The following is a 24067-nucleotide window of genomic DNA, read 5'->3' on the forward strand; positions in this document are numbered from 1 at the left end:
TATCTCAAGCACACAGTGTGATTTTTTACATTTGGTAATAAAACATTTGATTAAAAAAACTATTCTGTCTCAGGTTGTATTAATTAACCCTGCAACCATGTTTTTAATGTCCAATCTTGGGCGTCAGCTGTGGTTTTCTCTGACGTCAAAATCCTGATGATCAAATCTGAGTAAAGCTTCTATCAGCAGTGTTGGGGAGTACCTAGTTAACAGCGTTATGTAATTTGATTACAAAATAAATGTAACTGTAATCAGTTACTGAGAAAAAATGTGTAATTAAATTAAAGTTACTTATGAAAATCTTGATGATTACAACTGAAAGTTGTTACATCTGAAGTCAGAGTTTTAAGATTTTGCTCTTTTTTAATATTTAACATGTTACTGAATACATATATTGCTGTTTTTAATTCTTTGAAATCAATATTTAGTAAATAAATCATGACGTGGGCTTATTTGGTGTCAAAGTACTAAGTAAGCCCATGCCAGACTTTTGACTTTTTTCATCAAATATCTTTATTTTTTATTCCAAAATCTACATGAACTAATGAATACATTTTCAAATGAGAGATAAATCTTACTTTATAAGAAATGATCTCCTTTATTAATCATGTCAGTATCCATGAAAAACACCTGAACTTAGATTTTGGTGCTTAATGGGTACATTTACCCTAACAGCTGAAAACATTAGTTAGATAATTAGTAATTAGTAATCATAAAGTAATCAAATGAATTAAGTTACATTACTTTGATGAAGTAATTGAAATAGTTACATTACTTATTACATTTTAAATAAGGTAATCTGCAACCTATTACATTTCCAAAGTAACCTTCCCAACCCTGCCTATCTATCATATACATCAGTAAATTTAAATGACGGCTTTGATTTTAAATATATATTGGATAAACTTTATGTAATACTATTTAGAAGAAAACTGAAAATTTGGGGGTTTACTGTAAGTGTTGGAAGCAAACTTGCTGTGTGGTGAATCACAGCTGTAACAAATCAATGTGTTGGATTTGACAAAAGTAAGTTTTTAATGTTTGGCCCAGTTTATGACTCACTGGCTGCATGTATGACTGTATTTGGTAAAACTTGTCACTGCCTGGCATGTGACTCATCATACCAAACATGGCTCTGTCACTCTGTTGTGCAGCGTGTGTGCAGTAGAATAATAGGAAGTGGGGAAGGCGCAAGCTTTCAAATGAGCCCCAAGAACCGAACTCAGCGCATTTCCTATCTTATCCATCCCAAATAAGGCAGCAACAACAACAAGAGAGAGAGGGTGGAGGGGCGGGGTCATCGCTTTTGGTCCCATGTCTGACCGCAGCCACTGAAAGTGACGGGTTGTTGAACCTGTTGAACCCGAAAGACCTGCAAAAGTTTAGATGAATCTTGGATGGAACAAATGACACGTGTTATGATGCAGGTAGTTTTTTTTTTTGGTAAGTGCTGACTTGTTTGTTTTTCTGCAGCAACAGCAGATGTGTGAAAGTACTGAAGGTGCTGATTCACTTTGCAGGGATTTACACACACATCAAAATACAACTGAGATATACAAAAAGGGCTTAGTTTCATAATACAGTCATATATATATATATATATATATTTGAGACTATTTTGCTAATTGTGCATTATTATCTCATCAAAATTTCCAATACACTTCAAGTTATCTAAATTCGATTAAAGCAATGAAATAGTAACAGTTTCAAGTTTCAAGCACTACAATTGTCATTGTATGGCACAAAGAAATCACTTATGTGACAGCCCCAGAGGTGCATTTAACCCTTACATACTGTTCATATTCTGCACCCTTGCAGTATGTTCTGGGTCAATTTTGACCCAGTCTAAGAAACCACTCATAAAAAGTGTCTATACCAGACCACAGATGTGTTTAGAAAGCATCAATAGCCAATAAATGGGTTATTAAACCTTGATTAATGTTTCAGAGAGCAGAGAGAGTTTATTTTTTAGGTTTTACACCACTCATTCTTGGAGAGAAAACAGCTACTCTCACACAATATCATGTCCTATTTTACCTAAGACATGAAAATATAACACAGCAATAATGATTTAAATGTATTTTATTGAAACTGAAAATGACAAGAACTTTATGGAACTGTGGGGTTTATTGTATAACCATTAGAGCCATCAGTCTTTACTGCTACATCATAAAAAGAAATCCTCATAACTACTATCTTATTAAAACTATTAACTATTCATTTAACTAAAATACATGTCCATAGAAACAGGTCAAATTTGACCCAGAACAGCCTCAATGGACAAAAATGTGTAGCACCCTTATATACAGTCTATGGTAGCACCTATACAAAAGTATAACATTTTAAAATATTTCATTTTTGTGCATTTTGCGCTACTTTAGGAAAAGTCGTCAAATTTCAGAGTAAAAGACATTTGGGGTGTTTTCACAGTCGTCAAATGTTAAAATGGGTCAAATTTGACCCAAACTGTATGTAAGGGTTAAAAACCAATACGTATTAATAAAGAATAAAGACAAAAATTAACAATATGGCAATAATGCCAGGCTCAGTCATACAGATTATTGCACAAGATGAGGATGCAGATTTTACTGATGAAGAGCCTCCAGGAACAACTATTTGTCAGTTTTTTAAAGTGTAATGGAAAATTACACTCCAACACATGTTGCTCCACATTAAAACATTAAAAATAAACTCTGTCCTCTCAGGCAGTTTGACATCAGGTTGCAATCAACTATTGAGCTTTGCATTATTGGTTATCTCATAAAAGTTATCTAAATAAATAAATACATTCTTGTAAATTCTTGTATGTAGCAAATTCTATCTGCTCTTGATTTCTCCTGATGAGCCCATCTCTGTTTTAGCTCTGGGGGCAAAAAGTATGGTATCATTTGACGGGAGATTTATTTCGGTTGATATCTTAAAGGTGTACCTGTACTCAGCCCTAGAAATGACACGTTTATATCTTTGTGTGCCGTCATCTTTGCACAATCACTGCACCATTATTTTTGTTATTTCACTTTGCCTTTTTATTGTGTACTATTCTTTATAGGTGAGGTTTTAAGATAAACCCAGAGTGGGTTTATCATACAATTTTTCTCTGACTTTTATTTAACATATGTGCAAATAAAACAATAAACCAAAAACAAAAAGAGCCTTGAAATGAAACCAGAGGAGTGATTTAGGCAGTGTGGAGTGCCACTGCTCTTTTCCTGGGATTAGGAGAGGAGATTAATTATGGAACGTCCCTTTAAGCCCATTCTGCCCTTTTAATTAAACCTAAACTCTTATCTCCCAACACACACACACACACACACACACACATGCATGCTGTCATCCCACTCTTTTACACACTCGAGACTTCTTCGTGCTGACTCCACTTTTTATCGGTTTCTCTCTGTCCTTTCATCATCTTGTTTCTTTTCATTTTTCATGACACACACGCACACACAGAGTTAAACCCTAGGCCTGCTGTGTGGACACTCTCTGTTATGGCCTCCACTTAGCAGCAAAGAACAACTGCCTATTGCTGCGACCAATCAGATGCCTGATCTTCCTCTGGGAGCGACGTGATTGGCTCGTTCTGCAGAAGAGCTCAAGTGAGGGTATCTCTTCCCGATGCTGCCTGTTGACTCAGTAACAGTGTGTGTGTGTGTGTGTGTGTGTGTGTGTGTGTGTGTGTGTGTGTGTGTGTGTGTGTGTGTGTGTGTGTGTGTGTGTGTGTGTGTGTGTGTGTGTGTGTGTGTGTGTGTGTGTGTGTTGGCTTGTAAGGAGGTCCTTCCTTTTCCTAATAAACAACAAATTGTTGCTTTACTGAATACATGAGCTGTTTCAAATTTCAAAAGAGGAATAAAAGCTCATATTAACCTTTTCCACCACTAAAATCTATTCAATCATTGAATGTCAGAAGTCATTTATGTGATCAGAGGCAGAAATCTTGAGTTCAATTTGAACATTTTATGCATTTATTATCAGGGTTGGGAAGGTTACTTTGGAAATGTAAAAGGTTGCAGGTTACTAGTTACCCTATTCAAAATGTAATAAGTAACTATTTCAATTACTTAATTAAAGTAATATAACTTATTTCTGATTACTTTTCTAATTTCCTAACCAATGTTTTCAGCTGTTAGGGTAAGTGTACCTATTAAGCACCAAAATCTATGTTCAGGTGTTTTTCATGGATACTGACATGATTTATAAGGGAGATCATTTCTTATAAAGCAACATTTATCTCTCATTTGAAAATGTATTTATTAGTTCATGTAGATTTTGGATATAAGATATTTGATGAAAAAAGTCAAAAGTCTGGCATGGGCTTAATTGGTACTGTGACACCATTTAAGCCCATGTGTGCTCCAAACAAGCCCACATCATGATTATTTACAAAATATTTTTTAAAAAATGTTGATTTGAAAGAATTAAAAACAGCAATATATGTATTCAGTAACATGTTAAATATTTAAAAATAAAAGGTCTGACTTCAGATGTAACCCCCTTTGTAATCATCAACATTTTCATAAGTAACTGTGATTTAACTAGTTACTCCCCAACACTGTTATTAGTGACATTAGATAAACATTAAAGGTCCCAGCTGGGTGTGAACCAGGATTGTTGAGTTTATGGTCAATGCTTTAATCCTGAGGCCACCAGGGAGCTCCCAAATGTTAGTTTATTTCAGACAAATCATAACCAGGCAACACATCAGTTCTTAATTGTCAGAGGACCTTTGCCAGGAAAGACTAAACCAAACATCAAGAACATGTAGGAGCATTTATAAACACTACTGTGAGTGGAGGAACTTTTGTATTACTGTAGTCAGGAGTAGCAGCAAAATAGACATTTAATGATATTGTAATAACCGAAATTATTCCTCACACAAACCAGACAGTAAATACAGAAATGCGTACTATAATTACTGTTGTATTACACTCACAACCGACGTGATATGTGTCAAATTTGCTTGTAATGTGTTTTAGTGAATGTGTGAATCAGATACCAGACTGTATCCAGCACACAGTCAAGGGGGGGTTATTTAAGGTCTCTTTAAAAAGCATCAAAACATGAACCGGTGCAAGTATTTTGATGCATGTCTCGTACCAGATTGCCATGTCGACCATCAGTGTAAACACTGTGTGTGTGTGTGTGTGTGTGTGTGTGTGTGTTTGTGTGTGTGTGTGTGTGTGTGTGTGTGTGTGTGTGTGTGTGTGTGTGTGTGTGTGTGTGTGTGTGTGTGTGTGTGTGTGTGTGTGTGTGTGTGTGTGAGAGAGAGAGAAGAGAGTCTTGACTTTGTGTGTTCTAATCTTTCGTGCTCTCCAGATGTAACAGAGGAGACCACAGCGGTGTCTGTCCATCTGCTGTTATGCGTGGCCTGCCCCCTCCTCTCCTCCTCCTCTTCAGAGCCACCAACATCTGTTAACATCTGTTGAATCTGATCTAAATAACTGCTGCATCCTCCCAAAATTTGACTTCCACAGAATATCTATAAATATCAGGTAGAATGTAAACACAAGCTAATATGGATTTTACTTAGTTTACTTAATTACTAAGCAGTTATTTGCCCCTAAATTCCAAATAAGTCATCATCTACTGTACTCATGTGGTTCATACTGAAGGGGTTTGGGATCATTTACTAATGAATAAAGTCATTAATTTAACCTTTTTCAACCAGAAGGTGACAGAATGGCAGCATAGAGTAGTTTTAAAGTTATGGGAGGTCATGAGTTGATTTGCAAGAATACAACCTATAAGATTACAATGCTCTAAAGAAGGTCTGTTGACTGAAACTTTGGTTTATTTCCACATAAAGTGAAGAAGCGAGAATACCAGTGTGCTTGAGTCATCCTTTTGAAGTCTTAAAATAATCTGGAGTAAAAGAAAGTGTGCAAACTTTGATAGGAGTTGATGTTTAATGTGTGTTTCTGCTAATGTTAACTAATGTTACTCAGAAAATATTGATCATATTTCCTGGTGAAACTCTCAGTTCTTGTAGTTCCTCATCAAACCATTTAAACTGTCATATTTATCTTTTTACAGCTCCAAAACCATTTGTTGTAGTGCTACATTTAAATTAAATGAAAAGAGTATGGTCTAGACCTGCTCTATGTCCAAGGTGCCTTGAGATGACAAATGACAAATGTGTAAAAACTTTTAAATTTGAATTAACTGGCTACTTAATTGTAGATAAGACAGTTCCTGAACTGTGGGATTTGATTAAGATGATGATGAAATTCTCTGTTAGAAATACAAAACAACATTAAACACTGATTTTCCCTCAGAATCAAATGTAATTATACACACACACAGAACATGATTGTTAATTAGTTACATGGTGACACAGACAACAATAATAAATCAGTTCAAAAAGCTTTAACCCTTCATATTTTAATCATATAAAAATATAATATTCATCCATGAGATGACACATCTGGTCACAAATGCAACAGCACTTTAATACATCAGCACTATCTGTCCTTTAACCAACTACATCAGCACTTTTATGTAATTTTAAGTTTTTATGTTTTTTTATTCTTTAAATGTCTTTTATTTGTCTGTTTTTAAATGTGGAAAATTACTATTATTTATTGTCACCAAATTTTTGAAGTGACAATAAAATCTATTCTGATTCTGATGATTACAAAATGAATTATAATGTAATTAGTAAGTAGGTTCATACAATACTATCATGACTACCAGATGTTAGAAGTGACACACTTGACAAGAGAAAACAATTCTGAATATCTTTATTATATAAAAAAAAAGAAAAGAAAAAAAAGTAAAAAATTCATGTAGAAAGTTTACAATAGAAAAAAAGTTTAAAAACAGCAAATTTACACTGCATGAGACTGACAACAGTGGCCATTGTTTTATAGGAAGGAGGCGAGCCCTGAACCAGGAAGTGCACTCTGACATGAAAAAAACAAAACAAAAAAACAACCAGGAAGGGAGCAACTGTGAGTGCTCGGAGAGTCAGGTGGCCAGAGGCGATCAGATGTGGTTGAAAGCACTGCTAGCAAACGTACAAAACGATTGTCAACATTTTATCTGCCATCAGTTTAAAAAATATGAATATACAAAACAGTAAACGAGTGTCTTATTGTGCTGACAACAGTTTGTCTTGTATTCAGCGTGACCCCACGTTAGCTGTGCATGTATAGGCTCTGGTATCAGTATAACTTCAAGAAAACACACAATGCCCTGTGCTAAAAAAAAACATATAAACCAGTGTAGCAGAGGCCAAAGTGAGAGTGGTTTAATGTACACGGGAAAACCAAAAACAGAGTGAAAGACAGTCACATCCCCATTGAGTTTTTGAGGCATTTTAAATGAAAGGTCAGTCAAACGCTTTCTGAAATCAAAGTTGAAATACTCCCTTCAGCGGACACTTAAATCAAAAGTACATTACAGTACGTGAATGTTTATTTTTTAGCATGTGTGGCACCAGTAGGACGAGCTCTGTCCTGGATCACACGGGCCTAATTTAGATAATGAACACTCAATTCAATTATCAGCTCAGTTCAGTTTAGTTTAGTGTGTTTAACCACTTTTGAGTATTGGTCACAGTCTGTGATGCTTTTAGTGATTATGGAGCATTTTTTGTACTTTTCCATCTACTTTAATACACTCGGAAAGCCAATATATCACTTTCAGCTTCTGATGCTAGAGACAACCAAAGACAAAGCCAATAAAAGAAATGTCTCTGAATGAATGTAAATGTAACAGTAGTAAGACCATTGTTTTAGCAGAGTACCATTTTAAATAATCAAATCTGGTTATTTATCTTGAGTAATGGGGTACCAATTTCCAAAGCTGATATATAACCTTTAAGATGAAACCCATAGTTTGTTTTTTAGTGATGTATCTGCTTTCAGTGTGTTCTTTAAGTGACAACTTTAACCTTCATCTTAATCAATTCATCTCAGTTTTAACAGTTACAACTTGAGTACAGCTTATTTCATAGCTTGAAATCAGGAATGTAAAGGAAAGAAAATAAATAAAAAATTTTATAATATATATTTATATATAACAAAAAAAACTTTCAATGAACCAAATAACCAGCTACAGACGGCTACTTTCCAAAATAAATTATGCTCTTCATATGAGCGATAAACATTTTTGTCCCAAACTACAGTGAATGTAATCGCACAACCGGGGGAGTCTTCTTTTTTTTCTTTTTCTTTTTCTAACAAACATCATCAAATACTTGCAAACAAAAAGATCCAAATCATGTAATTTTCTTAAACTGCTTTACCATCAAATCCACTGGATTTAAATTCAAACTCGCTCTGCTGTCGCCCGATGGTTGCTCAGAAATATAAAACAAACATCTCCCAAAACGCAGCGAAACTCTTGCTTTGATAAATACTTCTCAAGTCCATTAAATTGTTAGACTTTATCTTCCGAAAGGATATTTACAAGTGGTCACGTAACTATGAACACTGTCGACGCTGCCAGCTCCCAACGTTGGCAGTATGAACGGCGTGGAGGAATGTACAGTGGCGATTCCCTGTCTGTGTGTGTGTGTGTGTGTGTGTGTGTGTGTGTGTGTGTGTGTGTGTGTGGTGGTTGACGGACATTAAGATACGTTCTTGAATAACCTTAAGCCATGCTGAAGCTGGGACATTTGAATGTAGGCAAATTACACTTGTTGAGTTTAGTGACTGCAAACAAAGTACTTAAAGAGGGTGTGTGTATGTATGTGTGTGTGTGTTTGTGTGTGTGTGTCTGTGAGTGTATTGCTTTGCATGTGTGTTTTATACGCAGCTGATTATCGAGGTGTCGCAGAATTGGATTGGACCTCAACAGAGCGCTGAGAGCAAATTTTTTTAAAGAAAAAAGGCACGTGGTAATGTTTGAAATGAAGCAGATTAGGAGAGAAGTTCACTCGCTGTGCTTTGCTCCATAGTGGAATAACTTAACCCAATTCATCCCACAGCGTCCAGATTTCACAGTTTCACAAGAATGGGATCACAGGATGCAAAAATAAAGACACGATAGTGAGAAGCTGCGGTCTGTACCAGCAGACGAGCTGCCGGACGGACTGACAGACGGGAACGGTCCAGTTTCCACAGGCTGGGCGAGCACCGACACCCTTTGGCTGCTGAGTCCTCCTCCGCCTTTTTGTTCGAGAAAATGTTCGATTTCAGGCCACATTTAGTCTTCTTCAGTTTGAGAAGATAACAGCAGCAACCAGTTTGAGGGGGGGGGGGGTGTTGTTCAAGTCGCCATGGTTACCCAGTGCCTTGCAGGTGAACCGTCTCCTGTCTATGTGAGCCTGTAGAGAGTGCTGAGAGTCTGGTTGATGAAGTTGAGGAGGCCTCGCCAGATGTCCCTCCAGTCTTGCCGATGGGGATCAGCGTGCTGCGAACACAAAGAGAGACAGAGATGATTTAAGTCCAAAAATGAAACACATACATGTTTTATTATTCAATATTTAACCTTTATAGACCAGCGGAGACGCTAAAAAATGCGCATTTATTGACGAGTGACCTACAAACAGGTTTAATTAGATAACTGCAGCTGGAGGTCAGAGCCATCTCCTACTTTCCCTGTTTAACATGTGCAGCAACAGCTAAGAGACACAAATAATAATCCAATTTTCAAATGACTTCAATATAAAAATGTTTGAACATGTATGTTATTTAAAGTTTGACTAGTTTCATGTGATTGTGTAAGTATTTATTACATATATACATATATTTGTTTTAATAATACAACTTTTTGGTATTTTTAGTAATAAGTGATTAGTCATTTCATATTATATAAATCCTTAAAGTTGATTATGTAATATCTCATGAAGGGGGAAAAAAACATAATTTTTGGGATAAGACATAAGAATAAGACACGAGGAGGACGTTAGAAAAAGAGATGACAGCTCAAACACGCAGATAAACAAGTTTGTGTGTGTGTGTGTGTGTTTGTGTGTGTGTGAGTCGAGGATGCCGCTCTAAACTGTCTGAACCTCACGTGCCTGTGGTTATCCCTCCCTCTGTCTGTCTTCCACCATCACAATCTCTACTCCATACCTCCCTCTCTTCATTCCTTTTGTTTTTCAAACTGCTCGCTCAGAAAAAAAAGAAAAAAGTGTGCTGACTTGACTGTGCTTTTGGGTTGTAAACAACACACACACACACACACACACACACACACACACACACACACACACACACACACACACACACACACATTTCCGCTGTTGAGAATAAAGTATCTGTCTGTCATGAGCAAGTTCAGTGAAGAAACCTGCTACACGTCTTCAAAAGGGTTGTTACACCCTCATCAAGTGTGTGTGTGTGTGCATGTGTGCGTGCAACCCATGTCTGAGTGAGAGCAGAGGGCAGGTGACATCATCTTTGTTTATGTACATAAGGCGGGATGGCGAGGGAGGGAGAGAGAGAGAGAGAGAGAGCAATGGGGAGCTAAGTGTGTGTGTGTGTGTGTGTGTGTGTGTGTGTGTGTGTGTGTGTGTGTGTGTGTGTGTGTCTGTGTGGTGGTGGTTTGGTGAAGGGAGGAGGAGGTGAAGGGAGGAGGAGGAGGAGGGGAGGGTTAGTTGCTGCCAACTCCTCACGCGATCTAGAGCACACAGGGAGGGAGGGGCAAGACAAGGGGGTGAGATAAAGAAATAACAATAAAAAGAACAAGAGATAAGACAGCAGTTGATAATAAATACTTGTCATTTCATCTTTAACTGGAGAGCTTCAGGGAGGTTTGTTTGAAAGCATTTTGTTGCGTTTTTTCGGCGAAAATAATTAAATTTCTGAAAATCTACTGTACTCATAATAGGTACTGAATCAGTGCTGTATAGAGGATGATGAAGAGAGGGAGGAAGAATCAATCTAAAAGTAGCCTAATTTATGCCATTTTTATAGAGAGAGAAAGGGGAAGGAGAGATAGAAAAACTGTGTGATATGAAATCAAGAAGAAAGCAAAAACATTAAAAGACAGAAAGAGAAGAAAGTGTAACGATAAAAAATGATCTAAACAGAGATAGAGAGTAAGGGGGGAGGAAGAGAATAATTGACTAAAAGCACACAGATGACATTGATTCACTCACTCACACGCACACAGAGGTATTGATCTGTCTTCTCTACTACCTCACACACACACACACACACACACACACACACACACACACACACACATGTAACAACACATGAATGCAAATTAACACGATCACCTATCCAAGAACACACTGGACTGATAAGAGAGTTCCCATGTGTGTGTGTGTGTGCGTGTGTGTGTGTGCGTGTGTGTGTGTGTGTGTGAGAGAGAGAGAGAAAGAGAGGGAAAATCAATGTGGCTGTGGCGTGGTCATCGACACAGAAAACCGTCTGTATACACACAACCTCAGAGGAAAAACACGAAACCACACGTAGACTTGCTGTAATATGATTGTGTTTCCAGTTGTTTTGGTGCATGCAATCAAATCCAGCCTTGTATAAAAGTGGGTAAAAAAACACATAAAAGGGGGAATTAACCCTTTCATGCATAGTGGTCACTACAGTGAACACTAGTGCATCATCCCATACACTACCACTTAATGTGCAGTAACGGTTTTAGGTTGTATATCAGTTAATTTATGTTACTATAATGTAATGTAATATAATTTGATGAAAAAAAGCCTGAACAGACATAATAAACACTTGACTGAGGTTATCATAATTCATGAATGAAAGAGTTAAGCTAAATATTTACTGCTAATCCTTTAAACTGACTAGAATATTGGTCACTCAAGGATGTATAAAGAGAACCAACAGGGCCCCTTTCATTCCTATATGAGTAGCTCAGTGGTGCATGAAGCCAACAAAAATGGCTCTTTCTGAAAATCCACTGCGCACACACTATGGCCCTGATGCACCCACATGGAGCATGCTCACTAAAGACCACTAATTTAGGATTTAGCTCTCCAGCTAACTTCAATGGGGATAAAACGATTCAATCATGCAGCTTTTCTAAACTTTCAAAATGTAATTGGACCAAATGGATCAAATTCTGATAATGAAATGAGTCATTTCGTGGCGGTTTTGATGCTCAAAAAGTGTATCAGCTGATTTACAGATATCTCTTTCACAATTTAAGCCTATGTGAAAATGTGTTTTTGGGCTAAATAGCATCATGTGACGTAATTACCTGGTTTGGCCGCTGTGTCAAATTTACTTCCATTTAAGTTCATGAACTCAAGAGCATTAAAAAACTAATTTCAACACACTGTAAATTACACATTAACGTCCCACCCCTCCTCTTACCACTCTCCGGAGGACTGTGGTGTTGAATTCATCCCCAATCGTCCTCAGCTGACTGGCCAGTCTCCTGACTTCCAGCTCCGGCTCTCCCATGCTGGCTCTGTGATGCTGTGAAGCCCAGGATGAGTGCTCATTCTGGGGCAGCAGGTCAGGCAGAGGTCCCTGTCGCCTGGAGGCCTCCATGAGCTCCACTCTGTCCAAATCTGCAGCAGAAATGCAGAATAAATTCAGCATAAGACACCAAACTTCATGCTCTGACTCTCCGTTTCTCTCTCTTGAGAAGAAAGATGTAGATGTAGATGTATGAAGAGACGGAAGTGCTTTATTGGGTCTGCAGAGAACCCAGTAAAGCATAACCTCTGGTTATGCTTAATTGATTCCCAGCAAGCAGCGCACATTAATAGCTGCTTTACACACTAATGCAGACAGCTCAAGTCAGGGAGAGATCTGTGTACACATGTAGCAACACAGGGGCAGCGTTCACAGGCCAGACTGCCAAGCAACAGAGATTTATTTAGTGATCAAACATGCCAGGAGATAGCCAAAAATACACACGGTCGACCCAGAAATCCTAAATCACCCCCGCTTTCAACCAAACTTAATGAGGAACTACAGCGTGAAATATTGCTTTTTCATTAAAATTTTAATAAAAAAATATACATGTTGAAATATTTTGCTTTTATATGTGTGCACGTGTTTTATTGCTTGAACAAAGTTGAAAAAGTCTTTAAAATTTAGCATCCTAGGGGGAAAAAACACTCCAGTCAACTGATGTAAATGTTCTTAATGTGCCATTATATGTAAGTTTAAACTACAGTCGTGACCTTTGACCCTGAAAACATACAAAACCCTCCCGATGGGGTCGTAACTCACAACACAAACACATTGCTTGAGAAGCCGATGGGGTGACGGTGATTTATTTTCCTCTTCTTGGAACCTGGTGCTTTTTAATCTCTTAATCTGCTTAATTAGTCTGGTATGGAGAGGTACTATATGTGTTTACTGTGTTTACTCTGTTTCAGTGTTTGTTTTTAAAAAAGGGCTGATACATGTTTATTCTGTCTGCTCGGTTTAGTGTAACAAACACCTGATAGAGATATTATTCTTTTATGAAAGCTGAATAACTGTCGACATTTGAGGGAAATTGCAATATATCTGTATCAATCTATATCAATTTTCACATCGCAGGAGGCACAGTATTTGTTAAAGGCAAAATATGTGTCAAAATGCCATTTTTAACCCTTAAAACAGGCAGGAGTGGAAAATGAGATGTGAAAATTATTCTTTTCATTTACTTTGATGTTAGTAGTTAAGTCAGTAAACATTTCCCCAAATCATTTTTAAAATATTTTGGATATTTTGGATTTTATGAGTTGTATCTCCACCAAGATACGTTGCCCCTATTCAGGTTTTAAAAAATGTATATATGTATGTATCTCCTGGTGCATGTTGCCTGTTTAAGGGTTAAATTAAATATTGTCATGCTGCACATGTCCTCATATTCTACAGACGTAAGAAATCGTGTTTGTTTGGTACAGATAACCGCACCATAACAAATTTAATGTTTTTCAATTAAAATGAGAATAATTATGATTCCTTTTAATATCATAATTGCAATATCAGTCAAAAAATCTTTTAATGTTTAATTATTTAACTGCGCAGTTTATTTTCCACAGACTCAAGATGCTCAGTGCAAGCAGCAGTAAACTTTTATTTTAAAGTTTTATTTATCTTTAATTATATTATTTTATATTGAGATAGCTTTGGAGTTAATATCAGTTCTATTTTATATGAGTAGATGCATCCTGCAACACTCCTTTTGTTGCCCAGCTTGTCTTTCATGTTGACCAATCGCAGCTTCTCTATGAAGTGACCCATGTCTCCTGCACGGAGCCAAGCGCCTGCGGCAACCACAACTCGAGTTGCCACAGAAACGAGCACCCCTGGCAACTGCAGCGGCTGCTTTGCTGCTAGGAGGATTACGACTGATCCTTAAAGATGCAGGTGACTAGACAGAGAGAGAGAGAGGGAGAGAGAGAGGGAGAGAGAGAGAGAGAGAGAGAGAGAGAGAGAGAGAGAGAGAGAGAGAGAGAGAGAGAGAGAGAGAGAGAGACAAGAGGGAGAAAGGAGAGAACGGGCAGAAAAAGAAAAACAAACAAACGGGAAAACCCTGGCTTGTTGCCAAGGTAACTCTGAGGCAGCACTCCTAGAGACGTCTCTATGCGATTGGCGGACTGAGCAGGGAGTCGAGCTCTGATAGGGTGGATGGAAGGAAGGGGCGGTGCTGGGGATAAACCTGTCTGTTTGATAGGCCGACAAGGTGACAGGGAGACCCCCTGACAGAGGAGCAGGAGAGAGGGAGAGACAGCAGGGTTGCTCAGTAGGGGGGCGGGTTGAGGGGGGCGTGGGGGTAGGGATCGAGTGGTAAAGTCCTGGACTCATTTCCATCATTGTTCCTGATATTTTTTTTTTTTTACAACCGATCATCTATTTACCAAGATGGACTTCATTGTCTTACATGAGGATTTACTACAAAATAAATCTAAGATTAATTAAATTTAAAACAAACAATCCATTAAATAATTAACACATTACATCATAGAAGAAAGCGGCTGTGCGACACTAATTTAAGAGCAAATATCAGCGCATAAAAGTTACACATACAAACACATCAAGATATCATCACTCTGTAATAACTCTGTCTAGTAACCATTGTTAAAAGGATTTCACTCATCTTTAATTAAACATATTCCTTTTTCACACCTTAGTCCGCTGTTATAACCATGAACTTTAAAAATAGTTTATAAAGTAGCCGGGAGCACTTCTGTGTAATAACTTAAAACCATATTTAATTGACTATGACATGCTCTGTCGTCAACTGGGGAGCAGTGAAGTTGTATTAAAGAGGATGCACGAAAGAGGATGACGCTCAATAGTTTTTGTGCCAAGTGTCCAATATGATAGAATTAACAGCAGAGTCAAAATATACTAAAATGCTCAGAAACGTCTCCCCCGATTTCAACCTGCAGGTCCATGTCTGGCAGATAAGATGCATCAATGCTAAGAGCTGCTGAGACCACTTTACAAGCAAATAATAGATATAACCCACATCACCTTCCCTCCTAATTAGGCCAGTAAAATATAAAAAGACAAGTTTCAAAAAAGTAGAGGTGGAAAGTTTAAAGATTAGCAGCATAGCTAATTAACTTTACATGTTACTTAACTATCAACCCAACTGACAAACTGACTAGTTAACTCACTGATTGACTAAAGAAATAACCTACAAATTAACCTAAAAAGCTGACTTTACAACCAGCTTGCCCATTAATTGACAAATAAACCATAGCATCACAAACAACCCAAATTTACACTAGATTATCCACATAAACTAATTCAGTGGCTGATAATCTAATGACTGAATTATTAACTAACCAGCTGACTTATTACAATATCTGACTTGCTGTCTTGTCTGCCTTAATTGGTTAATTGATTAATTAGGAGATGCAAATATCTGAGCAATTGATTGCTGGTAACTGAATAATTAACTAGTTTACTGACTGAATAACTAACTGACTCCCTGATTGACTCACTAGTAAGCATAACATCTGAAAACATGTATCTGACTGTCTGGTTCATAATCTTGAATATGTGACTAAATAAATAGTTTACAGAGATCTGCAAGGTGACTAAATGGTCGCATTTATGGCGTTTGGCAACCTTCATGGTGACTGACTGACTTACTTTGTGCTGACTGGCTGAGCGCCTCATAGAAGCAAGCAGGAAATGCTGCAGATTGTTCCTCTTGTGCAGCCAGAGCAGCAAGAGGACAAGTCTGAACATGCCCCGAGACGCACAGCTGACCCACAGCTGAGCGGAGGTGGAGGAGGAGGAAGAAGATGAGGGGGAGGGCAACTTATCTGTTTACATTGCTACAAATCTGTCACAACACAGTGGCTCCGAGCCACAGTGTAAGACTGCCTATCCTGAAAGTAGCTGCCACCTGAATTTCCCTTTCTAACGCTTCCAGATTTCCCCCCAGGTGTCGAAGTTTATGTTAGCTCAACTTCATCCGTCCAGCATCGTAATGGAGAGGTGTCAGGGATCCGTCTTCACTGCACTCACTCGAATTTAATTTATTTATTCTGACTAAACAACAAGAACCACATTTAAAACAACTGAGAAACCATTTACTTCTGGAGCCGAGGAATTCTCAGCACCGCTGCAAAAATGACTGTGCTTGAAGTAACGTGACGTTAACTATGTTGATCACTTGCTCGATTTCATTAAGTTGCTTGCAGCTAGTTAACCATATAACTTCGCTTTTGGCTTCGGTGTAGGCTAGGCTTCATAACATAACCTGCCCCTCCTTTCATAAGCTACTGAAGTAGGGGGAGGATAAAAGCAGACAACCCAACTCTCCCGGACGTTCCGTGAATCTCCCGCATATTGATAGCGGCTCCCGGAATCTGGAGCGAGCAAGCAAGTGCGCGCACTAGAGAGTGACTGCGCGCGTGCACAAAAAACGATCGGTTTTCTATCGCTTTTGCGCGTCATATCAATGATATAATGTCACTGTGTGGATCATTAACCTTGTTGCAGTGTGCTCCCTGGTTATAGTTAGTGAACTATCAGCTTCTACCTGCTCAGTCAGCAGTAGGAGAGGAGGAGAGCAGCAGGGGAATCTAGCGCACATAGTTTGTATGGTAGCCTAATGATGGAAAACTACAAAAATAAACCATTATTATTATTTATCTTTTATTTACAGAAAATACCTATTTTTGTGTAGCATACATGTGTATGTTATTTTGTTAAAGCTATCAGACATTAACATTTAGTCGTTTTGTTTGAATTATTATTTATAATTTAATATTTATAATTATTAACAGCTCAGGGACGTCCAAGCAGCAACGTGTTGTTTGAGCACTTTTTTGCATTGTCAATTTGAAATAATGTTTTTGTTTTTGAATGAAGGGGTGGAAATTGAAAAAAAATGTTTTATCCGATTAATCGAAAAAATAATAGATGATTACTCCCCTAGTGTTGCTAGGTTACTGATGTCAGCACCGCTGCTACAAAAATGTCTAGGGGGAACACTGCACACATTTTTGTCATTATTCACAGTGGAAAGAGAAGCATAAACTAACATTTTAAACACTTTAATGCCTCTTTTTTTGACTGCACAGTCAAGAAACAAGCAATAAGAAGAAAACATCTATCACAGGAACAAAAGAGCACCTTTTAAAATATTTTCTGGACTAATGCCCATCATTACCAATTTAACCTCCTCTCCTCAGACCTCAAAACCAGACAAAGACAGACATTGAACCCTTGTCTGGTGTGAAAACCAGTCTGAGCAGTTTCACCGTCTGTCTGACTTCTGCGTAACTTCATGATTAAACCAGTTAAATATGGACGCTGGTAACAAGGCCGCCACGCAACAGACAGATTCAGATGTTTGTGTGACAGCTGTAACACACATTTCTCATCTCCTATTTCTTTTTACTGTACTTCCCCCTCCAACCCCCCTTCCCCCTTCCCCGTCCACCTGTCCCCCCATCAACACCACCCAAACAGCAGTCTCATGTCATGGAAACACTACACACAAGCAAACCGATACTCCACTTTGCTATAACTGTTTTGTTTACTTTAGGGTGGAGGTCTACAAAGGCAAACGGTGCTGTGAGGCTGCGGCTGAGTCACATCTGGTGTTTTCCACCGTTTCATCAGGACCTGAATCCACCGCCGCTCGTCAGCAAACGTGCAGCAGTGATCATAAATCAGCGCCGCCTCTGTCATGGCTCATTCTATAAAACGCTAAATGATTACTGACTTGCATGGCCCGACCAATACCGCATTTTAAAGGCCGATGGGTCAGTGCCAATAAGGGTTGGCAAGATGAGCAATTCAAAAATATATATTTTTTAAATGTACATTTTGTATTTTTTTTGGTTTTATGTCATTTGAAATGAAATTTGCTCCTTTTTTTTTAACCAAAAGTAAGACTGAATGCTCCTGAAAATGTCAAATGGTGTAACCACAAAATAATGATAAATATTAAATATTTCATCCACCTACAGTGTATTTAAGTGCATACAAATAATTACCTCATTAAAAATAAATAAATGGTTCCTGATTTACATGATTTCCGAGATTAAATGTAATATTTAGAACAATTGTATTCCATTACCTTTATTTATTATAAAAAGTTGTAATGTAAGATCATGCCAAACTAGTTGATATGGTGTTTTATTGAGAATTTAGCGTTTTTAAGCAAGTTTAATTATTTGGTAAGAAGTTTTTATGGTTACACCACATTTTTTCCATTACCCTCTAATATATTCTCTCAAAATGGATTAAAAGCAGAACTTTTATGGTCCACAAAAAAGCAAATGGAAGTAACTTAATATAGTATTTCGCCCGATAAAGGGTTAAAGGAATATTATGATCCTACCTGAACGCTCTCCCAAAAAGGCGCTTGGTTGAAATGTGCCTCGGTTGCAGGGCGGCGAAGAAGGAGGAGGAGGAGGGGGCGGCGCTGAGGACGGCGCAGATACATGCTGATGAGTCAGGGGCTCGTCCTGGCCCTCTGGGTGGGGAGGGGGCGCATGCAGCTGATACGACGACAGGTAGAAGGCCTGAAGAGGGTGCACTTGGCTCCAGGTGTTAAAGGGGCCCGGCAGCTCCATGTGGCAGGTGCCAGGGCGAGGAAGAGGGCTGTTTCCTCCACCGCCGGTTTCCCCGACGTTCTCGATGGTCTCGGCTCGGGCCATCTCAGTAGTGGCCTAAACAAGACACAGAAAACACACACACACACACATATAAATGGATAGTGATAGACAGAGAATACAAAACAATTATGTTTTAAATGGAAATATACTTAAAATATTAAACATTTAGTTCTTAAAAGGACATTATGGGACATCCCCTCCATGTTTATATAGTGTGTTTAATGTTATGTCACGGCTGAAAGGTCAATAAACTGATAAAGTTTTACAACTTTATCACTTTTATTGCCAACCGTTTACGTTAAGTTATTTTTTTATCTATGTATTTATGATTATTACTTTTACCCTTTGCACTGCTACCATGCTGATGGTGTCAACAAACTGAAGGTGGAGTCACGTCCTTTATGTTGGGCAAGATACTTAACCCTGAATTGCTCCAGATGGCTGTGCAAATGGTGTATGAATGGGTGAATATGATATGTAGTGTAAAAGCACTTTGAGTGGTCAAAAAGATTAGAAAAGCGCTATATGAGTACAGTCTATTTACCAAAAATAAATTATTCCCCCTACTGTTGGGCACCCCCTAGAACCCCCTCTACGCCCCCTTGTGTTTTCTGTTATTGTATTATTGTCACACATGTTGTAAGTGATGCTTAAATAAAGAGTTGGAGGGGCAAAGACATGCTTTGTCACTTATTGTGCCTAATATTTTGCCCCCCTCATGTATGATAATGTACATAGCGGACAAAATATTAGGAACACCATTCAATATAATAGTCCACCACCACCTCTACAACCTCAGTAGGATTATTACCTTTCTGACAGACACTGAGTATATACAAGCTTCATAAATCTATAATTTAGGCAGGGCATCTGTATTGAATTGAATTGCACAGGTGTTCCTAATAAAGTGATCATAACTCCACAGTTCAGGTCTATTTTTAGCAGTTGTTTTTTTCCCGCCTCCTCTATTCTGCACTACTTTGACCCACCAACCTACATAATACGGTGTTATCTGCCGCTGGGGGGCAGCAGCGGCCCCAATTTTTCATGAGAGCACGAGACTTCTGTGTTTGTAAACAAATCCGTGCCGCCCGAGCACGAGGAAGCACATGTGCACGCGCGCACACACGCACACTGAAATGCAGAGAGTGTCTGTCTCCATTTAAGCGGTGCTTAACAGCTTATAATAAAAGGAAGGAAACTATCAACCATCATAAAACCGCATGAAGAAATGCTCCAGAATTCTGCCTCAAACGCTTATGGAGACGCAGGCGGTGCCAGACAGTGCAAAAATAAATGATGTTTTAACTTTATTTACACCTACAGTTACATGTCAACATCATTAAAAAAAAAAATTGTAGATCAAAAAACAAGTCTGGACTTGTCACAAAGGTGTAAAAAAAAAAAAAAGAAGAAAAAAAAAAGGAAAAAAGAAAAAAAATAAACGCCACAAAAGGCTCACTAACAGACAGATGTTAGAGTATTTGGTGACCCTCAAGTTTCTGTGACCTGCATTGTTAAAAGACATAGAGCCTTTCCCGGCCCAAGAAATGCGGATTTAAAAAAAATATTATTACTAATTATTATATTGTAAAGATGACGTCAATCTCAATAATAACACCACCATTAATGTGTTTCATCGCAGCACTGCTATAAAATTAAGTGTACAGCTCAAAAAGCGTAGAGCATTACCTCTTTAAGTAGAAGTATCACAACCACAATGTAAAAAATGCGTTATTACAAGTACAAATCTGTCTGTAAAATCCTAATTAAGTTTAAATAAAGTTTTACAAGCTTTATTTCTTACTTTAGTGCTTTAAATGGAGATTTTAAATGTACTTTAAGCAGGATTTGGTGTTACAGACACAAGTTTTACACTTTTTATGGGGGTTGGTCCATCAGATATTCTGTGATATTCAGTGTTGGAAGATGACACATAACATAAAATGATCAATACTACAATGTACAAATACTCGATGACAGGTAAAAAAAAAAAATCCTGCATTTAAATCCTACTTAAAGTAAAAGTACTAGTAGTTTACACTTACATACTTTGACTTTAAGGATCTTCCAATACTGAAGAGCACATAATCACCAAATAGGTCACAAATACGGTGTAACACATAAACATTACTTTTAGGAAATAGTGGTAGGTCAGGTCTGTTCTAAAAGAAGAGGAAGAATATTTCTAATATACTTAACTATAATAGAAATAAACAGGCACCTGAAAAGATATCTGACAGCTGGACAGATGATGCAACTTTGCGCTGTCCACAATCCTTCCAGCTGTTTTACACTTTTAATTCATTAATTAATGAATTGATTAAAGCACTTACTGGGTTTATGTGACGCTCCGTGGTGAGTGTGTCTGCAGGTCAGAAAATGACGGTAACAGGTGGACATCAGAAGGGATAAAACACGTAAAAACTAGAAACAAGCAGCCGATGCGTCCGATGTGGGATCACAACAAGAAGAAGAAGGAGGAGGAGAAGACGAGGAGCAGTGAAAGTCCACTCGGGGTAAATGTGTCATTTCATTTTCAGGCTTCTCGGTTTTTGATTGTCTCGGATAAATATATTCACTCTTCTTTCTTTGCGATTAATCCATGAAAAACAATAATATCGATGCAGGTGATGCAGCAGCGACTAGCGGGGTTGGTTGTTGTCTATTCGGGCTTTGCGGTCCCAGTGGTCCCTCCCTCCCTCTTTATAACACAAATACTGAGAGCATCCGGTACGAGTTTTCACAATAAAGCGAGTGACATTTTACGACTTTTTCCTAAAGTAGTGCAAAATGTACAAAAATGTTAATATTTATATACATATCTATACTTAAGGAGCTCAGGGGCGGATCTATAAGTTGATAAGGTTTGACAAACTGCACTTTTAATGTTCACTACTGTGCAATATTAGTATTTCAGGTAAAGCCTACTACCAATTCCAGTTGAATTGTGCAATATACACATATATTTCACTTTAAATCTGTGCAATAACCACATCAAACTCAGGTATATTATCACTCAACACCAATATTACTCTTGTACATAATATTGTGATTATTTTACTATATTTTTTACTACTATTGTTATTATATCTTATCTTTGGATTCAATAACAGTACATTTGCATGAATCAGCATGAAATATGAGCAAATGAATGATGTGAAAATGTGTCTGTGTTCACATTATTTGGTTTTAAATAACGTAACACCAGATGAAGAATACTTGTAAGTGTTTTGAGTGTGTGGATTTGCATTGTGAAGAAAACAAAAACACACCTCATAATAATTGAAAAATAAGCAGAAACTACACATTTAGTCTCTTTTTATGTGCACCCGTCTATTCAACAGATACTCATTAATAATTTATTATTCATAATGCACCAATGTATGCCATTAAAATACCGACTTAAGTCACCATTAGAGCCTCTTTCTTCACTCCATTAAGTTCATTTATTTTAAACGCCAGCTAGCACGTTTTATTTAGAAAGCCGAGTCACAGAATGATGTGATTAACTTGACTTCCGTTTCTGCTCCTCTCCTCCTCCATAACAAGTGCTGACATGCTCCTCGACATGCTGTTGCACCCCCCCCACCACCACCACCACACACACACACACACACCCACACACACGCACACACACACACACACTGACATATTTCCACCCTTCTCTCTCTTTCTTTTTCCTTCCGTTAGTGTGTTTTTTAAAATGTGACTATTTTTATTCCTGCAGCGTTGTTTTAATAAACCAACAATGATCTCCCAGCTGCATGTCTATATTTACATATCTGTCTCTTTTTGTCATCTCAATACTTCTATATTGATTGCCCTTCCGTGGCTTTAACAATTTAACAGTCAATGCCCCCCTTCATATCCTGTATTTTTCTTCCCCTCTCTCTGCCTTGTTATCTCTCTCTATCTCTCATCTCAGGACACAAGACATTTCCTCAACATGTGACAATCTCACACAGGAATCATCAAAACACTCACCACCCACCTACACACACACACACACACACACACACACACACACACACACACACACACACACACACACACAAACACACGCACAAACACACACACACACACCCCTTTCCCTCACCCCACACAACTGCAACTAGCTTTCCCCCAATTTCCTCCTCAGTTTGACACATCTGCAGCTGTCGTAAACTTAACCAACACAATGAGACCAGCGTGATGTAGAGCTGAGCTGAGTCAGCCTTTGAGTGTAATACATAGTTTGTAACACATTCATTGCAAGGTGTCAGAACAATAAGTACCTATAATCACCTTAACAGTTGTGATTTCGTTTTTTTTGCATGTGATTAAACCACTGAAGCACAAGCCCATTGCCTCCTGTTGGTGTGAGCAAGTCTTTGTGGGGTTATCTAACACTGCTCAGCTTTGGGAGGAGGTTGTTTTTTTAATTTTTTATCATGATTTTAAACATGATTAGTTTTTCGTTTGTCATGGTGTAATTTGGTGTAAACAACCCTTGTGTAAGGTTTTTTAAAATGCCCAAGAGGCCCCGATTAGTCACATGTAGAAGCGTCTTGGATTGGATGAGACGGCTAAATGTTGGTGTAACAAGGTGTATAATTTCATATTTTGTTTTTTTTCAGCAGTGTTCAACTTTAATAAGAAGACAAAAAAGAGCTGTACATCTTAAATGTTCAGCTGCACAATCTGACATATTCAATCTTCAGGGTAAAAGTGCAGAAATAATCTTTAAAAAGTCTTAAACAATAACAGCAGCAGTGTTGTGCTACTAAAAGTGTGGATCCAGATAATGAGTGACTCTAATGCATCTCCATGTGATCTGAAACTAACGTGGTGATTAATACATTAACAATATGGTACTAGTCAAAACATATAATCATTTACTTTAAAACTGTATCAGGTATCTTATATTATTCAGTGTTTATAGTCTATAATATAGAGCATTGAATCTCTGAGGTCTTAGGCTGAAGTGGATGGGCAGTCAGGTCACTGTTAACTGACTTTGAGTACAAAGGAACATCACATCAAGGGTGAAAAAACTATATGTGTGTGCTGAGAGTACTGCTTTAAATCAGACACTGGATATTGAGTTTTTTTTTACATCAA

General features: G+C 38.0%; 1 protein-coding gene across 1 annotated transcript; it reads right to left on the bottom strand.

Annotated features, from left to right (window-relative positions):
* Positions 1-6869: 6869 nt before the first annotated feature.
* On the bottom strand, positions 6870-21610 carry bbc3 (BCL2 binding component 3). Its single transcript, XM_062419429.1, has 4 exons — positions 21301-21610; positions 18688-19018; positions 12240-12439; positions 6870-9354 (listed from the first exon to the last, which is right to left on the bottom strand). Exons 2-4 carry the CDS (start codon positions 19004-19006, stop codon positions 9259-9261), a joined length of 615 nt encoding a protein of 204 aa, XP_062275413.1. The 5' UTR covers positions 19007-19018; positions 21301-21610; the 3' UTR covers positions 6870-9258.
* Between the last annotated feature and the right edge of the window lie 2457 nt (positions 21611-24067).

The sequence above is a fragment of the Scomber scombrus genome, chromosome 5 (assembly GCF_963691925.1).
Source record: "Scomber scombrus chromosome 5, fScoSco1.1, whole genome shotgun sequence".
Taxonomy (NCBI): domain Eukaryota; kingdom Metazoa; phylum Chordata; class Actinopteri; order Scombriformes; family Scombridae; genus Scomber; species Scomber scombrus.